The sequence below is a fragment of the Bombina bombina genome, chromosome 7 (assembly GCF_027579735.1).
Source record: "Bombina bombina isolate aBomBom1 chromosome 7, aBomBom1.pri, whole genome shotgun sequence".
Lineage (NCBI taxonomy): Eukaryota > Metazoa > Chordata > Amphibia > Anura > Bombinatoridae > Bombina > Bombina bombina.
This window is the reverse complement of record NC_069505.1, coordinates 12,916,678-12,944,536: the sequence shown is the minus strand read 5'-3', so window position 1 is coordinate 12,944,536 and position 27,859 is coordinate 12,916,678. Positions and strand designations below refer to the sequence as shown.

Genomic DNA, 27,859 nt, shown 5'->3' with positions numbered 1-27,859 from the left:
GGCACTGGAAGTGATCCTTGTGGATTGGAACATGAAGGTAAGCATCCTTCAGATCTATAGTGGTCATGAACTGTCCTTCCTAAACTAAGGGAAGGATGGACCTTATCTCCATCTTAAACGAGGGGATATTTAGAAATGTATTTAAGCACTTTAGGTCCAGAATCGGGCGGAAAGTTCCCTCCTCCTTTGGGACCACGAAAAAGGTTTGAATAGTATCCCAAACCTCTTTCTGCGATAGGTACCGGGACAATGACCGCTAAGGACGACAGATCCCGCACGTACCCAAGAAAGGCTTCCCTCTTTTCTGGTATGGAAGACAGGCTTGAGAGGAGAAATCTGCCCTTGGGTGGATGAGACTTGAAACCTATTTTGTATCCCTGAGCTATGACCTCAAGGACCCATGGATCCTCCACGTCCCTGAACCAGGCGTCTGAAAAGAGCGACAGTCTTCCCCCTACACGATCCAGTGCCAGATCGGGGACCGCCCCTTCATGACTTTTTAGTCTAAACGGGGTTCTTGCTCTGCTTGGAATTATTCCAGGACTGAGCCGGCTTCCAAGTACTCTTTGTTTGCTCGGGCTTAGCGGAGAGTTTCTGTCGATGGGATTTATAAGAACGAAAGGAAGAAAAATAGAAACTTGTTTCTTCGACTTGTTCTTTTTATCTTGTGGCAGAAGGCACCCTTGCCCCCTGTAACAGTAGAGATAATAGAGTCCAGGCCTGGACCAAATAAAATATTTCCCTTTAAGGGGAGGGAAAGAAGTCTGGACTTAGAAGTCATATCCGCAGACCAGGACTTCAGCCAGAGCTCCCAACGGGCATGAACCGAAAAGCCAGAAGCCTTAGCATTTAGGCGAATAATCTGCATGTTTGCATCACAGAAAATTATCGCCAGAGCACTCAGACGTGTTTTCCAGAGGCTCCTTCTTATAATCCTAATTTACTTAATTACATTGAGATTTATTTGCTCATATAGGAGTATTAATCCTCTATAGCCTTCTGGACAAGTATTCTCCCTAATATTCATTAGGAAGGCACATTTGGACACGTCTTTAGATTACTTTGGAAGTATAGAGCTACAGCATGAAGAGACCTGACGGCGGGAAATTGCGACCATATCACTAAGGCCTTGCTGAACACTACTTATGTGAGGAGAAACAAAGAGAAAGCCTTATTTCTATCTCTACAAAATGGATTGTAGTGAGCTATTGATCTGAGGACCGTTTTGCCGTTAGAGGCCTCTGAACCCTCCATCTCCCCAGGGCTTGACGTGTGAGATAGAACCAAGTATATGCAGATCCCTAACGTACTGGGCGCGTATTCAAAGTGACAAGTCCTATAGAGTACACCACGCCTGGGACATTATTTTACCATGGGGGAATTTCACATAAAATCTCTCCTACAGGAACTGGAGACTAAAATGGACTCAGTTCGCTGATCTTACCTCACTTTGTAAAGCCAACGGATGTCGTACCCCTTCCATGGCTGAGATTTTCCCCCCAGCAGGTGATTTGCTCACTTTCCCTTCACTCTATACCAGTGTATTGTCCAGGAGCGAGACCAGGTACGGAAAGCAACAGGGTCCTGATAGCACCGCATCATCTGGCATAGCTGAACACGACCAGCGACTGCACCAATCCACAGCAGCAAATCTCTCCACTACTAAGTCCTCTGCTGACGCCGGGAGTGATGCGGCTGACATCCCCGGTCCAAGCAGAGTCAAGAATCATTCTGGAGATATCTAATACCTTATATGCTAGATTGGCTGACTCCCCGGAGACATTTACTATTCCCTGTAAAACCGGCAAAGAACCCTGTCAGATATCAAGCAGTTGTTACATTGGAAATGATAATGCTCAAGACTGCTCTTTTATCATGCAAAGTCACGATCACATCCAGGCTACTTGTAAAGGCGGCATCTGTAATAAAAGAATAAGCCAGTTTAAGAGCCTTAATTCTATCTAAGATATCCTCTAAAGGAGTCTCAGTCTTAAGACTCTTCTAAAGCATCAAACCAGAAGGCTGCCACAGTGGTAACTGGAACAATGCAGGCCGTTGGTTGTAAGAGGAAACCCTGATGAATAAAATTTCTTTAGAAGACCCTCCAATTTCTTATCCATAGGGTCTTTAAAAAGCACAACTGTCTTCAATAGGAATAGTTGTACGCTTCGCCAGGGTAGATATAGCTCCCTCCACCTTAGGGACTGTTTGCCACGAGTCCCGAACTGTGTCAGATATAGGATACATTTTCTTGAAATTAGGAGAGAGTGAGAACTGAATACCCGGTCTGTCCCATTCCCTCTTAATAATCTCTGAGATTCTCTTAGGAACCGGAAAAACATCAGTGTAGGTAGGTACCTCTAAATATTTGTCCATGTTACACAATTTCTCTGGTGGCACCACAATAGGGTCACAGTCATCCAGAGACGCTAAAACCTCCCAAACAGGCGGAGGTGTTCAAGCTTAAATTTAAAGGACATGGCGTCAGAGTCTGTCTGAGGTAACGCACTTCCCGAATCGGAAAGTTCCCCGACCCCCAAATCAGATCCCTGTGAGGGTACATCGGAAATAGCTAATAAAGCATTAGAGGACTCAGTATTCATATTGACTTCTGTCCTACTGCGTTTACCCCGTAACACTGGCAACTTGGATAATACCTCTGTAAGGGTAGTTGACATAACTGCAGCAATATCCTGCAGAGTAAAGGAATTAGACGCGGTTGAAGAACCAGGCGTCTCTTGTGTGGGCGTTAAAGGTTGTGATGCTTGGGGAGAAGTTAGCGGTATACCCTGATTCTCCTCAGACTGAAAATCATCTTTAGACACATTCTCTTTACATAAAATTTGTGCTTTGCCCTGCAAGTACCTCTCAGTACAAAAGGGACAAAAAGATAGAGGGGGTTCCACAGTGGCATCTAAACACATAGAGCAAGGAGTTTCCTCCTCAGTGTCAGACATGTTAAACAGATTAGCAATCTGATAATAGTCCTTTTATGAAAAAATCTTTAGCTCTGAATTCAATTATAGTCAAAAGTTAATGCAGAAAAAAAATACGGTACTGCGCCTTTAAATTTCAAAAGCACAACTATTTTTCTGAGACGTTCAAAAACTAACAGTATTGCATCCACTTGCTGAAATATGGCAAGCCAATATAAAAAAAGATTTTAACAATTAAAATATGTATTATCTCTAATTAGGCCTACCTGCCCCCGAATGAAACTGCTGCTGCTCGAGGAGCTATTCAGGCCCTTTGGAAGTCCGGATAACTTAGGCCTCACCAGAGATCAGGACTGTCGCCCATGCGATCCAGCTGAACTGCGCGTCTGAGCGTGCAAAATAGGCCCCGCCCACCGTGGGCGTTATGCAAGCTCGGTAAGACCCGCATGGGTCATAACAAAAAAATAAACATGTCCCCTAAGTATAAGCCATGTGCCCTCTTTTATACACTCTATATATCAAGTGAAAACCCTGCACAAATGTCAGATCACCTTTATAACATTTTTTTAAACAGAACCGCAACTCCCAGCGTCAAGCCCCTCTTTATCAGACAAAAAATAATTTTACATACTTTGGTAATAAAGAGAAAGGGATTCCAGGTACACAATTTCTTTACACATGTGTATACTGCTTACCCCTCCCCATAAAGGGGAAGATGTCAGCCTGTTCTGTGCATCAAGTCTCCCTAGAAACAAAGGCTGAACATACCTCAAAGTTACTTGTAGCAAGACACCATTCTCCACACTGAAGATTTTCTTACACTAACTTCAGCTGCTGTGGGAAACATCATAGATCTTAGAAAACATTTGCTAAGATCAACATCAGGGCAGAAAGATTTCTCACTCTCCCTGAGAAAAATAGTACTCACTGGAACCATTTGAAAATAAAAAAAACTTCTTGATTGAAGAAACTAAACTAATACCTCACTTTACCCTCTTCCTATTACTATACAGGCAAAGAGAATGACTGGGGGTGGAGGGAAGGGAGGAGCTATATATACAGCTCTGCTGTGGTGCTCTTTACCACTTCCTGTTAGCAAGAGGTTAATATCCCACAAGGATGAAATCCGTGGACTAGTCATATCTTGTAGAAGAAATAGATTTCATACTCCAGTTAGTGCATCTTATATACTGAAACTTTATGTATGTAGCAATATGAACTATAAAAAAATTAACAGGGGAAGTTGGACTTCAGACAGCCCCAAGTAGCCAATGGGACATTGAGCGCCCGTACATACTAGTGGATATGCGTATCAGTTGCTCACTTACATAAAACCCATTGGTGCTTTCTAGGCTGCTCCGATATCTGGAGAGGTTCTGTGACATTACAATTCTACACCACTGAGATGACAAATATTCGGCAGCTTACCGGTAATTAGATTGCAGCTCATGAAGGTCTGCGACAGCTCCTCAGGGAAGCGATACTCTGCATACCAGATGGACCAGCCCTCCTTGTCAAAGTGCTCCCAGAAGTAAGGCAGAGCAACAGTCAGCGTGTCCTCGTTGGAATATTTTCTCTTAAACTCATCCATAACGAAAGAGCTGAGGACAAGAGTTAAGGTTTAGAGGGAATAAAATATGGCAAATTCCTACATATTTACAACTACTTGAAGGGATTTTAGTTCTATTTCATGCACGTTATTGATCTGCAATTAAGATGCATTAAACTCATTTATCCGCCGTAAAATGTTTAAGCTCTAAAGAAATTGTAGATTTTCTCATTTACTTTTTTATTATTTGTCTACACAGATGCCTTACAAGCATTTAAACTGTCGTTTTGTGATCAAATCTTAGTCCAATACAAATCCCAGAGTACCAAGCGAGCGAATCAAGAACTAGAGAGATGCACATTCATTCAGACAAGGTACCTCTTGGGGAGGTGGGCATAGGGATCCTTAGCTTTAGGCTCCGCTGCCAGAGCCTGCTCAGCCTCATCTAGCTCCTCCTCGGGGGCAGGGGCAGGTTTCTTCTTCTCCTCTTTCTTGGGCTCTTTTGCTGGTTTATCTTTCTTGGGTGCATCTTTCTTGGGCTGCATATCTGCAAACTTCTTGGCTACATAAGAAAAAACAAAATCTATCCAAATTTTCACTTAACAGCAGCTTAAAAGGGACACTAAACCCAAATATTTTCTTTCAGGACTCAGAAAGAGCATCAATTTTAAGCAACTTTCTAATTTACTCCAATTATAAATTTATCTTCGTTCTCTTGGTATCTATTTGAAAAAGCAGGAATGTAAGCTAAATGTAGCCACCAAACGGCAAGCGTTACCCAGGTGCTGAACCAAAAATGTCCCGGCTCGTAAGCTTACATTCCTGCTTTTTCAAATAAAGATAGAAAAAGAAGAAAATTGAACATAGGAGTAAATTAGAAAGTTGCTTAAAATTGCTTGCTCATGAAAAAATATTTTTGGTTCAGTTTCCCTTTAATAAGGGCAGTTGACCTAACAAAATGGTAGATGTCACGTTGGTCACTTCCGAAACTTAAAGGGACATTCTAGTGTAAAACTAAAAATGTTCTATTTTGAAATAAATTTCCTTCATTGCACAAATTTGCACACCCAGGTACTATCCCCCCCCCCCCCTTTAATAATTTTAAAATTATTATATGACCAGATTTCTTCACATTTTATTTATTTTTAATAAAAAGGGAAAATAAAAACAAATTATGACTTACCAGATAATTTCCTTTCCTTCGATACAGGGAAAGTCCACAGCTGCATTCATTACTTGTGGGAATACAGAACCTGGCCACCAGGAGGCGGCAAAGACACCCCAGTCAAAGGCCTAAATACCTCTCCCACTTCCCTCGGCAGAATGACTGGGGGATAAGGGAACAAGGAACAGTAGGAGAAATATCAGGGTATAAATTATTCCAGAAAAGGACTGTGCTCCGGAGAGCACGGGCGGGAGCTGTGGACTCTCCTTGTATCGAAGGAAAGGAAATTATCTTGTAAGTCATAATTTTTGTTTTCCTTCTAAATACAGTGAGAGTCCACAGCTGCATTCATTACTTAGGGAAAATACCCAAGCTATAGAGGACACTGAATGCTAATGGAAGGGTAAAAAAAAGGGGGCTCATCTACGGCACAACAGCCTGAAAAAAATTCCCAACTCCCGAAAACTTTAACAGCAGCAAGAGACCCCAAAAAGGAGCAGGACCAAGTAACTGCCCAACAAACAATTAGGACCGTAAGAGCCCACACAAAATAGTGGATCCCAAAAAAAGCACACAAACCGACGAGACCATGAAGTCAGGCGAATAAATACTCCACCCTGACCACAAGGGGAACAACCAAGAACACAAAACAAAGCATATGCTAAAGAGACTGAGAGGACCACGAGTACTATCCCAGCCCGAAAAAAAAAATATATATATATATATATGAGAGCTCTTTGCAGAACCCGAAGAAAAAAAAGTCTCCTCAGAAAGAAGACCCAGGAAGTCAGAAACTAGAACCTGGAGATTTCCAGAAACCTGCGAGCACACATTCAAGGTGCAGGTAGCTGCAGTTGGTTACAAACTGCAGACTTTCCTCTTGCCAGACATGTAAGCTAACCATCAGGTTACTACAGTTGGCTAAACTTAACAGGTCAAGGAATAGACCAATTCAAGGACCGTTGCTGCATCAATACAAACAAACCGATGTAATCCTAGACAAGAAGCGTGAAGTCCCAACGGACAAAATTGAACGCTATTGCCTGACCGCTGTATAGCAAAAAGAAATTAACACCAAGGTTTATGACCTCAGGAACGAACAGAAACGGGTAACTAGATCTGTTAGGAGCTCCATATCCGGACAGAGGCAACAGGTGAAACCACTCGTAACCACCCATCTGTTAGACAGCCAGGCTAACCCTCAGACTAAGAACTAGCCGTCCTATCAAGAACTGGCTAATAACCCTTTCTCCAGGACACCCTGGAACGTCCAGAGAGAACCTCAAGAGAAAAAATTAAATCCTAGAGTTAACACCCCCACCAAACCAGGGGGGAAAAGCATTCAACCCAAAAAGGGGAAACGAGGGACCAGCTACAAGCTGAGGAAAGGCCTGACACCCTTTCCGAAAAACCCCTTTCACAATACAACATACCAAGGGCGAAGACCCTGTCCAAACTCCAAAATAAAGGGAGCACCCATAATGGAGAAGACCCACCACGAAACGAGCCGTAGCACAAAAAGGGAGCAGTCATGAACCCTGATGCCCACCCCCGACAGACTGTATCAACCCAGAGGAGTGATATAGTCGAAAGGAACCAGGAAGAATAAACTTCCAGCAACGAAGGATTCAGAGATCTAAGATCCCTGACCACGATCCCCTTAAAGGGCCATAATACCCAAATATTTAAACACTTGAAAGTGATGCAGCATAGCTGTAAAAAGCCGACTAGAAAATATCTCCTGAACATCTCTATGTAAAAAAAGTAAAATATTTTACCTCAAAAGTTCCTCAGTAGCCACCTCCCATTGTAAAGGATTTCTAAGCAGCATTTTAGTGTGTCTGTCCTGGGACAGCTGAAAGGATGAGCATCATGCACGCTCATGCTATTTCACCAATCAGGTAAAGGAAGCTTACTATGAAATCTCATGCGTTTTAAGTCAAATATCATGAGATCACAGTAAGAGTTCATGACCTCAGCACTGCTGATGCCGATTGGCTGCTGTTCATTTCTTCATTTTTTTTTATTTTTACCTGCAGCTGGGAGCAGCAGAGTATAACTTTTTACACAGAATTTACTCTGTTGAGCTGAGGAGATTGTGAGGTAAAATATCATCCATTTTTACATAGAGATGCTCAGGTGAAATTTTCCTGTCAGTTTTTACAGTTATACTGCATCAGTTTCAAGTGATTTAGCATATGAGTATTATGTCCCTTTAAGGATAAGACTAATATAGGCATGAGAACCTAGATCGGGTCCCACCAAAGGAACAGATCCATCAAAAGACACTCCAAAGAAAAGTCCCTCCACCCCCCTGCTGAACTCAGTCAGCAAATGGATCTACTTCAGAAAAAAAAAAAAATTGGGAAAACTCAGAAGACCTCAGAGTAGAAGAGTGACCAAAGACTTCAAAGAGAAAGCAGAAGGAAACCCCAGAGAACACTCTCCCCACATCTATGTAAGAGATAAGCAAAACTGCCCAAGTAGATCAAAAGGTATTTTCCGGATAGGGAAAGATATACCGCAGACAGGCGACCGGTGTAGCCTAACCAGAATCTCTAAAATCTGGAATAGTAACATGCCAAGCCGAAAAATCGGACTGTAACATCCACACCCACAGTACCAACAAAGAACTGAAGGAAACCAGCAGGGCAAAACTATAGAGTATCTTAACTCCAAAGGTCTAGGAGACCTCCTGTTTGAAATCAAACAGAATCTAGAACCATCTTGGAGCCTAAATCTGCTGCTGCTGGGTTCAAAAGCCCAATCCTCTGGTTGCTGGGTGGTTAAGCTATTCACCGGCCAATAGAGCCTGCTCCCAGGAACACCATACCAAAAACCAAGTGGAAGGACAAAAGATTCTATAAAACTCCTAGCAGGCGATGGAGAATCCAGAACCGCCACAATATAGGAGCACCAGTAGCCAAAGGAAAACCGGATACTGTATAGAGAAAACCCCCCCCAGATCTCAGAAGCTAGGATCAGAACGAGGATATGAAAACAATACGGTCCCTAAGACCCAGATTTTCCTCAATGTGATAGGAAAATATCCATCCCCTGAGAAGGGAGCCGTATATCGAACCTCAAGAGAAAGAAGAAAAAGCTCTACATAGAGAGCATAGCAAGCCAAAGAAAACCCTTATAGAGCACCAATAGAGGGGAATTTACACCCCTGTGGAAAGGAACCAGGAAGGACTCCAAAAAGGTCCCCCATCCTCCCCTCCTAAACAGAGGCTAAACTTATCTCCTAATGAAAACTGCCACAGCAGAATTCAAACTCCAAGGCACAGCTTTGCAAAGCAGGGAATTAACGCGTAGGCCACTTGGACTGCATATGATCCAATATCAGATGCCCAACCCAGGCGATAGAACCAGGACCAGCCTGACCTCCAGGATAGAAGGGTTCCCTCTGGACCGAAAACACAACCTCTTGAGAGAAGAAAGAAGAGAGGTAACTAGTACCCAAACAGGACCAGCCTGCTAGTCAGGATACAACATCTGTACAAATCGCAAAAGAACAGAAACTATACCCAACCAGGACCAGTCCGATATGAAGGATACAACATCTGTTCCAGGATCAAAACAGAAAATTCTAAATTTCTAGCAGGGCCAGAAAACTGAGAATAATAAACAAACATAGAAGCTCCGCAGCTTAACTATAGTTGGACATATCGAGGGAACACCACCCCGAACAGAGACTCCTATCTTTTTTTTTTTTTTTAGAACTTCCACCGGAAGATTTCATCAAATTGGGACATAAAATCACTAATACCAGAATCCCAGCTAAAAAGCTAAAAGTCTTCCCAAGAGCAGCTTCAACAATCTCACGCAAAAAAAATAAAAAATATATATAACAGGAAAATAATACTTATCCTAACCGGATTAGAAAAGAAAATAGGCAAGCGTACACAAGAGATAGCACAAGGGAAAGTGAATCCGACAGGCCCCTCCCATCATGAGACAATTCCTCAAGAGCTCTGAACTGGGAATCTAATACAAAAATATAAAGACGATAAGGAATAGGATCACCATCCCTCCAGTAGTCTAAACAAGCTCGCTATCTGAATCAGCAGACAGATTCATCTGACTGATCATAGAAACATAGAAACAGATATTGACGGCAGATAAGAGCCATAGGCCCAGCAAGTCTGCCCGACCTTACCTAACAGTATAAACTTATCTAGTTCGTAGGATAGCCCCATGCATTTTTAAAGTCCCCCACAGTGTTTGTTGCTACTACCTCTTGAGGAAGTTTTCCATAAATCAATCACTCTTTCTGTAAAGAAGCTTCCTCAAATTACTCCTGAATCTACTACCCTTTAGCTTGAGCTCATGACCCCTTGTTCTTGAATTTTCCATTTTATGTAAAATACCCACAGCCTCAGTTTTACTAAACCCTTTAATGTACTTGAAAGTTGCCATCATATCACCTCTTTCCCTTCTCTCCTCTAAGCTATACATATTTAGGTCATTGAGCCTATCCTGGTAAGTTTTATTTTTTAGACCATGTACCATTTTGGTAGCCCTCCTTTGCACAGATTCAAGTTTGTCAATATCCTTCTGAAGATATGGTCTCCAGAACTGCACACAATACTCAAGATGAGGCCTAACTAATGATCTATAAAGTGGCATAAGAACCTTACTATTTCTGCTGCAAATACCTCTACCAATACATCCAAGCATTCTGCTAGCCTTACTCGCTGCATTACTACATTGTTTACCAAGTTTTAAATCATCTGAAATAATAATTCCCAAGTCCTGTTCCTCGTCTGTAACAGTCAGTAAAGTGTCATTGAGTCTGTAATTAACATTTGGATTTTTCTTCCCTAAATGCATTATTTTACACTTTGCTGTGTTAAACTTTAGATCCCAGTCGTTTGTCCAATCCTCCAATTGTTGTATATCACTTCTCATTTTGTCTACCCCCTCCTGGAACATCCACTCTGTTGCAAATTTTTGTATCATCTGCAAAGAGACATACTTTCCCCTGTAGCCCTTTGCTGATATCGCAGATAAATATGTTAAACAAAACAGGCCCCAGAACTGACCCCTGAGGAACACCACTAGTAACAGCCCCCTCTGCTGAATGAACTCCATTTACTAAGACACTTTGTTTTCTGTCCTTAAGCCAGCATTCCACCCAGTTCACAATTTTTGAATCTAGACCAAGGAGATATAGTTTGTGAATAAGTTTATTGTGTGGGACGGTGTCAAATGCTTTGCTGAAATCTAGATATGCTACATCAACTGCTCATCCCTTGTCTAATACTTTTGTTACATAATCAAAGAAGTCAATTAGATTAGTCTGACATGATCTCCCTGAAGTAAAACCATGCTGATTTTGGTCCTCTAAATTGTTTGTCTTTATGCAAGTCATAATTCTTTCTTTTAAGAGGCTTTCCATTAATTTCCCTACTACTGAAGTTAAACTAACTGGCCTGTAGTTGCCAGATTCTTCTCTACTGCCCTTTTTATGAAGGGGTATTACATTTGTTATTCTCCAATCATCTGGGACAGCTCCTGTTAATAGTGACTGATTAAACAGATCAGTTAATGGGACAGTTAGCACTGATCGAAGTTCTTTTAAAACCCTTGGATGAATATTATCAGGACCCACTGCCTTTGTAACATTTATTTTTGATAATGCTAACAAAACCTCATCCTCTAAAAAGATTACTGTTAAGCTCGTTTCTATTTTGCGTTGCATCCCTTAATGTAGACATTGTATCTTCACAATCTTTAGTGAAAACAGAACAGAAGTAATCATTGAGACAGTCTGCAATCTGCTTATCTCCTATTATTCTACCATCAACTGATTTCAATTTTACTATTCCTACCTTATTTTTTCTTCTTTCACTACCTCAGAAACAGGATATTCCAGCATAGCCAAAACTTCTCTCAGAAGTATACGCAGGCGAGCCATTCTAAATCTAAAAGCAAAATGCACCTCCAGAGGAGTATATGGGGTCTCAAATCCTACAGGTAGTCCCTCTGAAGCCTCAGAGGACACCGCTCCCCAGAAGACTGATCGGATACCACAGTCCTCTTGCATGCCAGACCTTGGGCAGTAGAACACGGATTAAGCCTTCGCTTGCACGTGGCAGGAAGATGCAAATGCGCTAAGGCCAGAGATATGGCCATGCGAAACAGTTCAGTAACCTCTGGTGGAAAAAAGACCTTCAGGAGAAGGGGTAACGGTATGCAGGGCAACCACCTGTGTAGAAACAGAAGATAGGGAACGCACCTCATGGGATGCCGAATCCTCAGAGGCGGATGGCTCATGGGAAGATGAGAACACTCCATTGTGGCATACGGAACATAATTGAGAGGGCTGGGTTACCCAGGCCTCCTCACAAACACAGGTATCAAAATCTGAATCAGAGGAAACCCCCTCTAACATTTCAGGATCCTCCATAACTCGTCTAAGTAGATTTATGGTCAAAAAAACAACTGGCACCTTACACCCCCAATGGCTGGGGTACTCACCACCTCCTATGACCCAGGCAGGTAGAGAAAACTGAATTTCTCTGAGGTCGCACATTCAGGAATCCGGAAATGGGAAACAAACGCGACCACACCCGGTCACATGGTGCAAAGTACAGGATTCACTCCCGCTAAGAAAAGCGCGCCAGTTCATCAATCTGCGCAGATCGCAAATAACCTGTACGTTCCGTAAAGCCTATGAGTCTCAAACGTCACTTACACATAAGCAGTCAAAATCACAAACATGATTACAGCCCCCACTGTTCAATAATCCGTAATCTTCTGACCCTTCTCTCCACCTCCTGTGACGAAAGGCAAAGAATGACTGGGGAATGACAGAAGTGGGAGAGGTATTTAGGCTGGGTGTCTTTGCCTCCTCCTGGTGGCCAGGTTCTGTATTCCCAAAAGTAATGAATGCAGCTGTGGACTCTCCCTGTATTAAGAAGGAAACCAAGTGTATGGGGGTGAAACATTCAATGGAAGCAACGGACAAAAAAAAAGCGTGTGTGAGGTCCTATTATGCGGTCATTAGACGTGCGTTTGTCACTTTTAACAAAAAAAGCAGAATATGGCCACAAGCAGCATAAGGCTCTTTACCGAGTCAGATTTCTGGTGAAAGAGCAACACAAAGATCTAGATTTGCACTTTTAAGCAAAAAGAACATCTCTGAAAAGAGCTGAATGCAGCATCGATATTCGGAATTTGTTGCCAAACGCATATCATCATATACAGGTAGCGGTAACCTTCCTTATAAGATTATGGCTCCTTAGAATATTAGTTAGCGAACCGTATCGCTTTGTTTCATAAACAAGTGTTTAAGGGGATATTCTAGAGAAAAAAGAAATGGCTACTGTTACGGTTTAACCTCTTCAAAGGGATCTAGCCAGTGATTACAGATACATGAACCAATGAGAAGAAGGCATACAAGAACATATGCTCCAATCAGTAGTTGTATCCTTTTGAAAAAATAAATGCATAATACAGGAATTTGTTAAATAAAATGCTGTAAGGAAAAAATACATTTATTTTTTTACCCTAAATTGTCCCTTTGAACGGCAGGTTTAATGTTCAGCAGGAAATAATTGCAATATTGCTAAACCGGTATCTAGACTTACCGTCAAACTGTGCCATCTTGTCACTGAGTTTCACCTCCCCCAGCACAGCGTGGAATTGTGGCTGATTCACACAAGTGACAAACCACCTTGTGACATTTGCAAAGGGCTGACGGAAAGCCGGGTCAAGGACCTAGACAGGAAGAACAGAATAAGGGGATGGTGGATGCATGGGGGGAGCAGGATGTGAGGAACAGAGGAGGGGGGGGGCGCACACCTGTTTGTAAAGCCACAGAAGAGAGCAGCTGACAGTGATGTCAGCTAGTGTGATCCGCTCGCCCACCAGGAACGTCCGTGTCTTCAGATGCTCATCTAGAGAACCCAGCAGAAGCTTCACCTCTTCCTTGGCTTGTTCTGTAGCCTAATAATGTACAATACACAACATTGTACTCAGGTATACAAAGGGCTGAGAGTCACAATTCAATTCATATATTTATAACTTCACCTGCTTGTTGTACTGCATGATTCCCAAAGTGGGGAAGACCCAAGCGCTGGCCGGGGGGACAATGTGACTGTCTGAGAAGCTGACCCACTGAATGATCTGAGCCTGGTGCACACGGCTTGTGCCGCGGAGCTCCTCATTGGCCACTGAAAGGGAGGAACCACAAGTCACACAGTGTACATTATGTTGATATGAAACTCCGCAATTCTGCACACAAAACCCCCTAAACACATAATTGTGCTATTTTATACATTAAAGCTCCCGTGATCATGTTTCTACCATCAGTTTCCTTTGTATACACACACCACCCTGTACATAAGTGAGGATAAACATCTAAATGTTCATTGCACCAGCTGTAACCATTTCCTCTACATTTAAACGCATCAAAATAATGACTCATTTGCCAATGTATTTTATTACCATATGCAGGAACAACGGTACAAAACCATCAGCGCACCAACAGCGTCCTCTCTGGCACAACTAAACACCTGTTGTGTTTGTCTCACGGCCACTAGTGAGGCCAAAAAGCACCTAACCTGCAAATCAAACCGCCGGCTTTAGACAGTTTGCAGCATTTTGAAAAGTTACAGATTTTTCCTATCGAGGGAGCGTGCGACAAAGCACAAGCTTCACAAAAAAACAAATTGTGTTTTAATATCCCTAACATTATTGGCATTGCTATTCCCTTGTACTAGGGGCCCTGAATAAAACAGGATACAGCAGAAGGTTAAAGGGACATTTTATGCTATGCTTGTACATAGATTACAGCTGAATTACAAAAGAGCTACATAAAAACACTAAGGTTTTAAAAGGGACAGAAAAGTAAAAATGACAGCAGCAGTTTTATACAACTTTCCAGTTGACTATCATATTAGTCTTGCTCTCTTTGCATCCTTTGTTAAAGCGTATACCTAGAGAGGCTCAGGAACAGTGACACTACTGGGAGCTAGCTGCAGATAGGACGCACATATGCCACTTGTCGTTTGCTCACCTGATGTGTAATTAGCTCACTATGCCTGATACTACCTTGGTTTACACTTCAACAAAGGATACCAAAAGAACAGAGCAAGTTCAATAATAAAAAGAGTTGTATAAAACTGCTGCGCTTTATGAGTCATAAGTTTCATTCTGGCTTTACTGTCCCTTTATCACAATCACAGTCTCTAGGTAGCGCGGGAGTAAACTTGTGTTTATTGATAAATGTGTCACAAACCTTTTACAATACACTCAGGTGTTCGGTCAGTTTAGTCACTGAACACAGTAAAGCTGTGTGTAATACACAAGACACTATACCGCTTTATGGAAGAGGAAGCGCTTACCGTAATGAGCGATGGCGTTGCTCTCGAACAGGCAAAAGCCGTCATCTCCCTCAAATGCTGGGACCTGATAAAAATAATGAGATATAGGAACCGCACACGAAGCTCTCTTACCGCAGAACAAGAACCCCATCTGCTAATAATTTACCCACCCAATACTCTCCCACTGACGCAGCACAGCGCTTCTGCTCACCTTTCCAAGTGGGAATTTCTTGAGGAATTCTGGAGTCTTGTTAGTTACGCCAAACTGGAATTCCGGAGAGGTAGAGGCAACTTTGATGGAAAACCCTGAATACTGAGCAGCGATGAGGGACTTGTATGCCCTCCAGTTGTCAGGGTACGTGTAGAGAGTCTGCAGGGACAAACACAGGAATCAGCATAGACTGCAGAGCTAAAGTTTACCCAAAGATGATCCCCCTGACAGTTATACTGTGGCTACCAAAATACTGGTGATTCAATATGGTCATGGCTGCCGTGTGAAGCTGCAATTATACTGAGGCCGGAACATTACTGGTGACACCGCTGCCAAAAGGAGACGGAGCACTTAAAGGGACAGTAAACCTTAAAATTAATGTTATATTAGCCAACCATTATTTAACATAATATTGCCTTTTTTATTTTTTAGCAAAAAACGCTGTTTTACAGACCCGCTCTCTGGGCTCTGCTGAGCAGGTCTGTTTTTTTCCTCAGCGCATCGGGCCAGCTGTATAGTCACAGCCCGGCCCGACCGCGCCATAAGACTAAGTGCAGCTCGCTCCTGCTGTCAGACAGAGCGGGAGCGAGCTGCACTGGCCCGATGCGCTGAGGGAAAAAAAGCAGAGCGGGTCTGTAAAACAGCGTTTTTTGCTAAAAATAAAAAGGCAATATTATGTTAAATAATGGTTGGCTAATATAATGTTATATAATTCTGCACTATGTGCAGAATTATATAACATTCCTTTTAAGGTTTACTGACCCTTTAACATTCTTAGACACCAAAAACGTCACCAGATATGTAAAATCAACGTGTTGTGCTGCATTTGACAATTGTTCTGCAGGAACAGCCTACAGTATGCTCAGCGGCTCACAGGTTACAATCATAATCACATAAGGCTCCTGCAAATTCAGCAGACAAATTTAGAACCTTAAAAGGGACACTAAACCTGCATAACGCTAAATTGTACTCACAATGTGATTTAGACAACTGTCTGTTTAAACTAGACATTAAAGGGACACTAAACCTGCATAACGCTAAATTGTACTCACAATGTGATTTAGACAACTGTCTGTTTAAACTAGACATTAAAGGGACACTAAACCTGCATAACGCTAAATTGTACTCACAATGTGATTTAGACAACTGTCTGTTTAAACTAGACATTAAAGGGACACTAAACCTGCATAACGCTAAATTGTACTCACAATGTGATTTAGACAACTGTCTGTTTAAACTAGACATTAAAGGGACACTAAACCTGCATAACGCTAAATTGTACTCACAATGTGATTTAGACAACTGTCTGTTTAAACTAGACATTAAAGGGACACTGAACCCAATGTTTAATGATTCAAATTGCAATTTTAAGCAACTTTCTAATTTACTCCTATTGTCATTTTCTTCTCTCTTGCTATCTTTATTTAAAAAGCAGGAATGTAAGCTTAGGAGCCGGTCTATTTTTGGTTTAGAACGCTGGATAGCGCTTGCTTATTGGTGGCTAAATGTAGTCACCAATAAGCAAGCACTATCCAGGGTTCTGAACCTAAAATGGGCCGGGCTCCTAAGCTTTTCTGTTATTTAAATAAAGATACCAAGAGAACAAAGAAAAAATAGGAGTAAATTAGAAAGTTGCTGCTCTATCTGAATCATGAAAGAAAAAAATTTGGGTTCAGTGTCCCTTTAATGTCTAGTTTAAACAGACAACATTGTCTAAAGCACCTTGTAAGTAGCATTAGCAGAATCACTTTTGGTACAAGAAATTACTGTTTCGGCAGCATATGCACATAAGCAGTAAGTGCCCGTTGTATTAGCATTCAAAGGCCAAGGGTGATAAGTCCGCAGAGGCTTGTGTAGCGCAAACAATCACCACAGACAACGCTAGCTCTCCGAGGGTGCACAAGGAATTGCAGAATATTTGTGTATGCTGCTGAAACAGCAATGACTTACTAGAAACATTACACCCATGCAAAAAGTTTTAAAAGCGCAATTACAAACAAAATATCGCCATATATAATATTTATTACTTTGTAGAAACTAGTGTGATCTAGGAACAAGCTTAGCTGCTAGAGCGAATTGAGAGGAGCGATTTAATATTACAATAATCTAGAGGGGAGACCACATGGGCAATAATTGAATAAAAGCAAGAGATTATATCTAAGTAAGCAGATTCTGAGGGCTCACATGACACACCTTGGCGGCACTGCGCTTATGACAGGTTAGGACAAGCGTTTAATGTGCACGGATAAGGTAACTGCATCAGATGCTTAAATGATAATTTACTACTTTATACAACTGCAGATTTCTAATAAATAGCACTGAAGAGTTACGTATAGGCACTTGTATACGTGAAGTCTGACACCATCTCTACAGATATCTATTTGTGTAGGGAGGGGGGGGGCTGTACTATAACTTACTGTTAATAACGTTTTATTATGTCATCGTTTAGTTGCTATTCTAGAATGACTACAGATACACAGCTATATGATCTATCTATACTGACTCCACGCAGCTATATGCTATTCTACTAACTATCCACGCAGCTATATAGTCTTCTATATATACAGTGACTCTCCACGCAGCTATATAGTCTTCTATATATACAGTGACTCTCCACGCAGCTATATAGTCTTCTATATATACAGTGACTCTCCACGCAGCTATATAGTCTTCTATATATACAGTGACTCTCCACGCAGCTATATAGTCTTCTATATATACAGTGACTCTCCACGCAGCTATATAGTCTTCTATATATACACTGACTCTCCACGCAGCTATATGATCATCTATATATACTGACTCTCCACGCAGCTATATGATCATCTATATATACTGACTCTCCACGCAGCTATATGATCATCTATATATACTGACTACACACAGCTATATGATCATCTATATATACTGACTACACACAGCTATATGATCTATATATACTGACTACACACAGCTATATGATATATATATACACTGACTACACACAGCTATATGATCTATATATACTGACTACACACAGCTATATGATCTATATATACTGACTACACACAGCTATATGATCTATATATACTGACTACGCACAGCTATATGATATTTATATATACTGACTACACACAGCTATATGATCTATATATACTGACTCCACACAGCTATATGATCATCTATATATACTGACTCCACACAGCTATATGATCATCTATATATACTGACTCCACACAGCTATATGATCATCTATATATACTGACTACACACAGCTATATGATCATCTATATATACTGACTACACACAGCTATATGATCATCTATATATACTGACTACACACAGCTATATGATCATCTATATATACTGACTACACACAGCTATATGATCTATATATACTGACTACACACAGCTATATGATCTATATATACTGACTACACACAGCTATATGATCTATATATACTGACTACACACAGCTATATGATCTATATATACTGACTACACACAGCTATATGATCTATATATACTGACTACACACAGCTATATGATCTATATATACTGACTACACACAGCTATATGATCTATATATACTGACTACACACAGCTATATGATATTTATATATAACGACTACACACAGCTATATGATCTATATATACTGACTACACACAGCTATAGGATATTTATATATACTGACTACACACAGCTATATGATATTTATATATACTGACTACACACAGCTATATGATCTATATATAACGACTACACACAGCTATATGATCTATATATATACTGACTACACACAGCTATATGATCTATATATAACGACTACACACAGCTATATGATCTATATATACTGACTACACACAGCTATATGATCTATATATACTGACTACACACAGCTATATGATCTATATATACTGACTACACACAGCTATATGATATTTATATATAACGACTACACACAGCTATATGATCTATATATACTGACTACACACAGCTATAGGATATTTATATATACTGACTACACACAGCTATATGATATTTATATATACTGACTACACACAGCTATATGATCTATATATAACGACTACACACAGCTATATGATCTATATATATACTGACTACACACAGCTATATGATCTATATATAACGACTACACACAGCTATATGATATTTATATATAACGACTACACAGCTATATGATATTTATATATAACGACTACACACAGCTATATGATCTATATATACTGACTACACACAGCTATATGATATTTATTTATACTGACTACACACAGCTATATGATATCTATATATACTGACTACACACAGCTATATGATATTTATATATACTGACTACACACAGCTATATGATATTTATATATACTGACTACACACAGCTATATGATCTATATATACTGACTACACACAGCTATATGATCTATATATGACTACACACAGCTATAGGATCTATATATAACGACTACACACAGCTATATGATATTTATATATAATGACTACACACAGCTATATGATCTATATATACTGACTACACACAGCTATATGATCTATATATACTGACTACACACAGCTATATGATCTATATATACTGACTACACACAGCTATATGATCTATATATACTGACTACACACAGCTATATGATCTATATATACTGACTACACACAGCTATATGATATATATATACTGACTACACACAGCTATATGATCTATATATACTGACTACACACAGCTATATGATCTATATATACTGACTACACACAGCTATATGATCTATATATACTGACTACACACAGCTATATGATCTATATATACTGACTACACACAGCTATATGATCTATATATACTGACTACACACAGCTATATGATCTATATATACTGACTACACACAGCTATATGATCTATATATACTGACTACACACAGCTATATGATATCTATATATACTGACTACACACAGCTATATGATATCTATATATACTGACTACACACAGCTATATGATATCTATTTATACTGACTACACACAGCTATATGATATTTATTTATACTGACTACACACAGCTATATGATATCTATATATACTGACTACACACAGCTATATGATATTTATATATACTGACTACACACAGCTATATGATATTTATATATACTGACTACACACAGCTATATGATCTATATATACTGACTACACACAGCTATATGATCTATATATGACTACACACAGCTATAGGATCTATATATAACGACTACACACAGCTATATGATATTTATATATAATGACTACACACAGCTATATGATCTATATATACTGACTACACACAGCTATATGATCTATATATACTGACTACACACAGCTATATGATCTATATATACTGACTACACACAGCTATATGATCTATACTGACTACACACAGCTATATGATCTATACTGACTACACACAGCTATATGATCTATATATACTGACTACACACAGCTATATGATATTTATATATACTGACTACACACAGCTATATGATATTTATATATACTGACTACACACAGCTATATGATATTTATATATACTGACTACACACAGCTATAGGATATTTATATATACTGACTACACACAGCTATATGATCTATATATACTGACTACACACAGCTATATGATCTATATATACTGACTACACACAGCTATATGATCTATATATACTGACTACACACAGCTATATGATATTTATATATAACGACTACACACAGCTATATGATCTATATATACTGACTACACACAGCTATAGGATATTTATATATACTGACTACACACAGCTATATGATATTTATATATACTGACTACACACAGCTATATGATCTATATATAACGACTACACACAGCTATATGATCTATATATATACTGACTACACACAGCTATATGATCTATATATAACGACTACACACAGCTATATGATATTTATATATAACGACTACACAGCTATATGATATTTATATATAACGACTACACACAGCTATATGATCTATATATACTGACTACACACAGCTATATGATATCTATATATACTGACTACACACAGCTATATGATCTATATATACACTGACTACACACAGCTATATGATATCTATATATACTGACTACACACAGCTATATGATATCTATATATACTGACTACACACAGCTATATGATATCTATATATACTGACTACACACAGCTATATGATATTTATTTATACTGACTACACACAGCTATATGATATCTATATATACTGACTACACACAGCTATATGATATTTATATATACTGACTACACACAGCTATATGATATTTATATATACTGACTACACACAGCTATATGATCTATATATACTGACTACACACAGCTATATGATCTATATATGACTACACACAGCTATAGGATCTATATATAACGACTACACACAGCTATATGATATTTATATATAATGACTACACACAGCTATATGATCTATATATACTGACTACACACAGCTATATGATCTATATATACTGACTACACACAGCTATATGATCTATATATACTGACTACACACAGCTATATGATCTATATATACTGACTACACACAGCTATATGATCTATATATACTGACTACACACAGCTATATGATCTATATATACTGACTACACACAGCTATATGATCTATATATACTGACTACACACAGCTATATGATCTATATATACTGACTACACACAGCTATATGATCTATATATACTGACTACACACAGCTATATGATCTATATATACTGACTACACACAGCTATATGATCTATATATACTGACTACACACAGCTATATGATCTATATATACTGACTACACACAGCTATATGATCTATATATACTGACTACACACAGCTATATGATCTATATATACTGACTACACACAGCTATATGATATCTATATATACTGACTACACACAGCTATATGATATCTATATATACTGACTACACACAGCTATATGATATCTATTTATACTGACTACACACAGCTATATGATATTTATTTATACTGACTACACACAGCTATATGATATCTATATATACTGACTACACACAGCTATATGATATATATATATACTGACTACACACAGCTATATGATCTATATATATACTGACTACACACAGCTATATGATCTATATATACTGACTACACACAGCTATATGATATTTATATATAACGACTACACACAGCTATATGATCTATATATACTGACTACACACAGCTATATGATATTTATATATACTGACTACACACAGCTATATGATATTTATATATAATGACTACACACAGCTATATGATCTATATATACTGACTACACACAGCTATATGATCTATATATATACTGACTACACACAGCTATATGATCTATATATAACGACTACACACAGCTATATGATATTTATATATAACGACTACACAGCTATATGATATTTATATATAACGACTACACACAGCTATATGATCTATATATACTGACTACACACAGCTATATGATATTTATTTATACTGACTACACACAGCTATATGATATCTATATATACTGACTACACACAGCTATATGATATTTATATATACTGACTACACACAGCTATATGATATTTATATATACTGACTACACACAGCTATATGATCTATATATACTGACTACACACAGCTATATGATCTATATATGACTACACACAGCTATAGGATCTATATATAACGACTACACACAGCTATATGATATTTATATATAATGACTACACACAGCTATATGATCTATATATACTGACTACACACAGCTATATGATCTATATATACTGACTACACACAGCTATATGATCTATATATACTGACTACACACAGCTATATGATCTATATATACTGACTACACACAGCTATATGATCTATATATACTGACTACACACAGCTATATGATCTATATATACTGACTACACACAGCTATATGATCTATATATACTGACTACACACAGCTATATGATCTATATATACTGACTACACACAGCTATATGATCTATATATACTGACTACACACAGCTATATGATCTATATATACTGACTACACACAGCTATATGATCTATATATACTGACTACACACAGCTATATGATCTATATATACTGACTACACACAGCTATATGATCTATATATACTGACTACACACAGCTATATGATATTTATATATACTGACTACACACAGCTATATGATATCTATATATACTGACTACACACAGCTATATGATATCTATTTATACTGACTACACACAGCTATATGATATTTATTTATACTGACTACACACAGCTATATGATATCTATATATACTGACTACACACAGCTATATGATATTTATATATACTGACTACACACAGCTATATGATATTTATATATACTGACTACACACAGCTATATGATCTATATATACTGACTACACACAGCTATATGATCTATATATGACTACACACAGCTATAGGATCTATATATAACGACTACACACAGCTATATGATATTTATATATAATGACTACACACAGCTATATGATCTATATATACTGACTACACACAGCTATATGATCTATATATACTGACTACACACAGCTATATGATCTATATATACTGACTACACACAGCTATATGATCTATACTGACTACACACAGCTATATGATCTATACTGACTACACACAGCTATATGATCTATACTGACTACACACAGCTATATGATCTATATATACTGACTACACACAGCTATATGATATTTATATATACTGACTACACACAGCTATATGATATTTATATATACTGACTACACACAGCTATATGATATTTATATATACTGACTACACACAGCTATATGATATCTATACTGACTACACACAGCTATATGATCTATATATACTGACTACACACAGCTATATGATCTATATATACTGACTACACACAGCTATATGATCTATATATACTGACTACACACAGCTATATGATATTTATATATAACGACTACACACAGCTATATGATCTATATATACTGACTACACACAGCTATAGGATATTTATATATACTGACTACACACAGCTATATGATATTTATATATACTGACTACACACAGCTATATGATCTATATATAACGACTACACACAGCTATATGATCTATATATATACTGACTACACACAGCTATATGATCTATATATAACGACTACACACAGCTATATGATATTTATATATAACTGACTACACAGCTATATGATATTATATATAATGACTACACACAGCTATATGATCTATATATACTGACTACACACAGCTATATGATATCTATATATACTGACTACACACAGCTATATGATCTATATATACACTGACTACACACAGCTATATGATATCTATATATACTGACTACACACAGCTATATGATATCTATATATACTGACTACACACAGCTATATGATATCTATATATACTGACTACACACAGCTATATGATATTTATTTATACTGACTACACACAGCTATATGATATCTATATATACTGACTACACACAGCTATATGATATTTATATATACTGACTACACACAGCTATATGATATTTATATATACTGACTACACACAGCTATATGATCTATATATACTGACTACACACAGCTATATGATCTATATATGACTACACACAGCTATATGATCTATATATAACGACTACACACAGCTATATGATATTTATATATAATGACTACACACAGCTATATGATCTATATATACTGACTACACACAGCTATATGATCTATATATACTGACTACACACAGCTATATGATCTATATATACTGACTACACACAGCTATATGATCTATATATACTGACTACACACAGCTATATGATCTATATATACTGACTACACACAGCTATATGATCTATATATACTGACTACACACAGCTATATGATCTATATATACTGACTACACACAGCTATATGATCTATATATACTGACTACACACAGCTATATGATCTATATATACTGACTACACACAGCTATATGATCTATATATACTGACTACACACAGCTATATGATCTATATATACTGACTACACACAGCTATATGATCTATATATACTGACTACACACAGCTATATGATCTATATATACTGACTACACACAGCTATATGATCTATATATACTGACTACACACAGCTATATGATCTATATATACTGACTACACACAGCTATATGATATCTATATATACTGACTACACACAGCTATATGATATCTATATATACTGACTACACACAGCTATATGATATCTATTTATACTGACTACACACAGCTATATGATATTTATTTATACTGACTACACACAGCTATATGATATCTATATATACTGACTACACACAGCTATATGATATTTATATATACTGACTACACACAGCTATATGATATTTATATATACTGACTACACACAGCTATATGATCTATATATACTGACTACACACAGCTATATGATCTATATATGACTACACACAGCTATAGGATCTATATATAACGACTACACACAGCTATATGATATTTATATATAATGACTACACACAGCTATATGATCTATATATACTGACTACACACAGCTATATGATCTATATATACTGACTACACACAGCTATATGATCTATATATACTGACTACACACAGCTATATGATCTATACTGACTACACACAGCTATATGATCTATACTGACTACACACAGCTATATGATCTATACTGACTACACACAGCTATATGATCTATATATACTGACTACACACAGCTATATGATATTTATATATACTGACTACACACAGCTATATGATATTTATATATACTGACTACACACAGCTATATGATATTTATATATACTGACTACACACAGCTATAGGATATTTATATATACTGACTACACACAGCTATATGATATTTATATATACTGACTACACACAGCTATATGATCTATATATACTGACTACACACAGCTATATGATCTATATATACTGACTACACACAGCTATATGATATCTATATATACTGACTACACACAGCTATATGATCTATATATACTGACTACACACAGCTATATGATCTATATATACTGACTACACACAGCTATATGATTTATATATACTGACTACACACAGCTATATGATCTATATATAATAACTACACACAGCTATAGGATCTATATATACTGACTACACACAGCTATATGATCTATATATATACTGACTACACACAGCTATATGATCTATATATACTGACTACACACAGCTATATGATCTATATATACTGACTACACACAGCTATATGATCTATATATACTGACTACACACAGCTATATGATCTATATATACTGACTACACACAGCTATATGATCTATATATACTGACTACACACAGCTATATGATCTATATATACTGACTACACACAGCTATATATCTATATATACTGACTAAACACAGCTATATGATCTATATATATACTGACTACACACAGCTATATGATCTATATATACTGACTACACACAGCTATATGATCTATATATACTGACTACACACAGCTATATGATCTATATATATACTGACTACACACAGCTATATGATCTATATATACTGACTACACACAGCTATATGATCTATATATACTGACTACACACAGCTATATGATCTATATATACTGACTACACACAGCTATATGATCTATATATATATACTGACTACACACAGCTATAGGGGTCCCCATATGAAGCTATTGTTCTGTCCCGTGTACAAATAAAGCTCCCCTAGGCTGCAATAAGACAGTGCTGCATACACACGTACGCTTCTCTGCACATAAACACGCTGTAGCCTTTGTGCATGAGAACTGACAGCTCCGGATGCAGCCAGGGGCACCGGGATTACCGGAGAATTAAACCGCTCCCAAGGACCCACTTCCGGAAATACCTGTCGGTACTAGTAGGGTACAGTCTCCCGCACCCCTCTATCTAGTTACCCCAGCCCGGAAACCCAAAACCGGTGAGGATGTCAAAGGATTCCGGAGGACCTGCTGTGTACTCACCCCACCGGCCATTTTCGTGCGAGGAGAAAGGGAGGAGCCGTACTGTGAGGCCAGCTGACGTAGCGAAGCCAACGTCGCAAAGAGAGGGGAAACAGAAGTGTCGTGATGTGCAGGATAATATAGTGAGAAGTGCGCACCCTAACGGCCACAAGTAGAGTAGCACCCAATAAAGTTACATTTAGTTATACACCACACATACAATGTTAATATGCTGTCTGTCTGTCTGTCTGTGTCTGTCTGTCTATAGGTTTACCGTCTGTCTGTCTATAGGCTTACCGTCTGTCTGTCTATAGGCTTACCGTCTGTCTGTCTGTTTATAGGCTTACCGTCTGTCTGTCTATAGGCTTACCGTCTGTCTGTCTGTTTATAGGCTTACCGTCTGTCTGTCTATAGGCTTACCAGAAGTCACAGTTTGACTGGGATTGTCCCTGTTTGGAGGTGCTGTGTCCCAGTGTCCCACCCGGTTGTTTATTCTGTCCCAGGTCAATTATTATTATTCAAAATGACCTGGCTGTGAGTCTGTGGCTGTGGCTCTCCAGCATAGTTGGATGCTGATATTTTTAAATA

General features: G+C 38.3%; 1 protein-coding gene across 1 annotated transcript in view; it reads right to left on the bottom strand.

Moving 5' to 3' along the window:
* Positions 1 to 27,430, bottom strand: part of EEF1G (eukaryotic translation elongation factor 1 gamma) — a 37,997-nt gene extending 10,567 nt beyond the window's left edge. The window contains exons 1-8 of the mRNA XM_053719959.1: positions 27,293 to 27,430; positions 15,197 to 15,355; positions 15,007 to 15,070; positions 13,691 to 13,833; positions 13,463 to 13,606; positions 13,249 to 13,378; positions 4,864 to 5,047; positions 4,365 to 4,537 (exon numbers count right to left, since the gene is read on the bottom strand). Of these exons, the coding sequence (XP_053575934.1) occupies positions 4,365 to 4,537; positions 4,864 to 5,047; positions 13,249 to 13,378; positions 13,463 to 13,606; positions 13,691 to 13,833; positions 15,007 to 15,070; positions 15,197 to 15,355; positions 27,293 to 27,304 (1,009 nt within the window). The 5' untranslated portion in view covers positions 27,305 to 27,430. The remainder of the gene's footprint in view (positions 1 to 4,364; positions 4,538 to 4,863; positions 5,048 to 13,248; positions 13,379 to 13,462; positions 13,607 to 13,690; positions 13,834 to 15,006; positions 15,071 to 15,196; positions 15,356 to 27,292) is intronic.
* Positions 27,431 to 27,859: the final 429 nt, after the last annotated feature.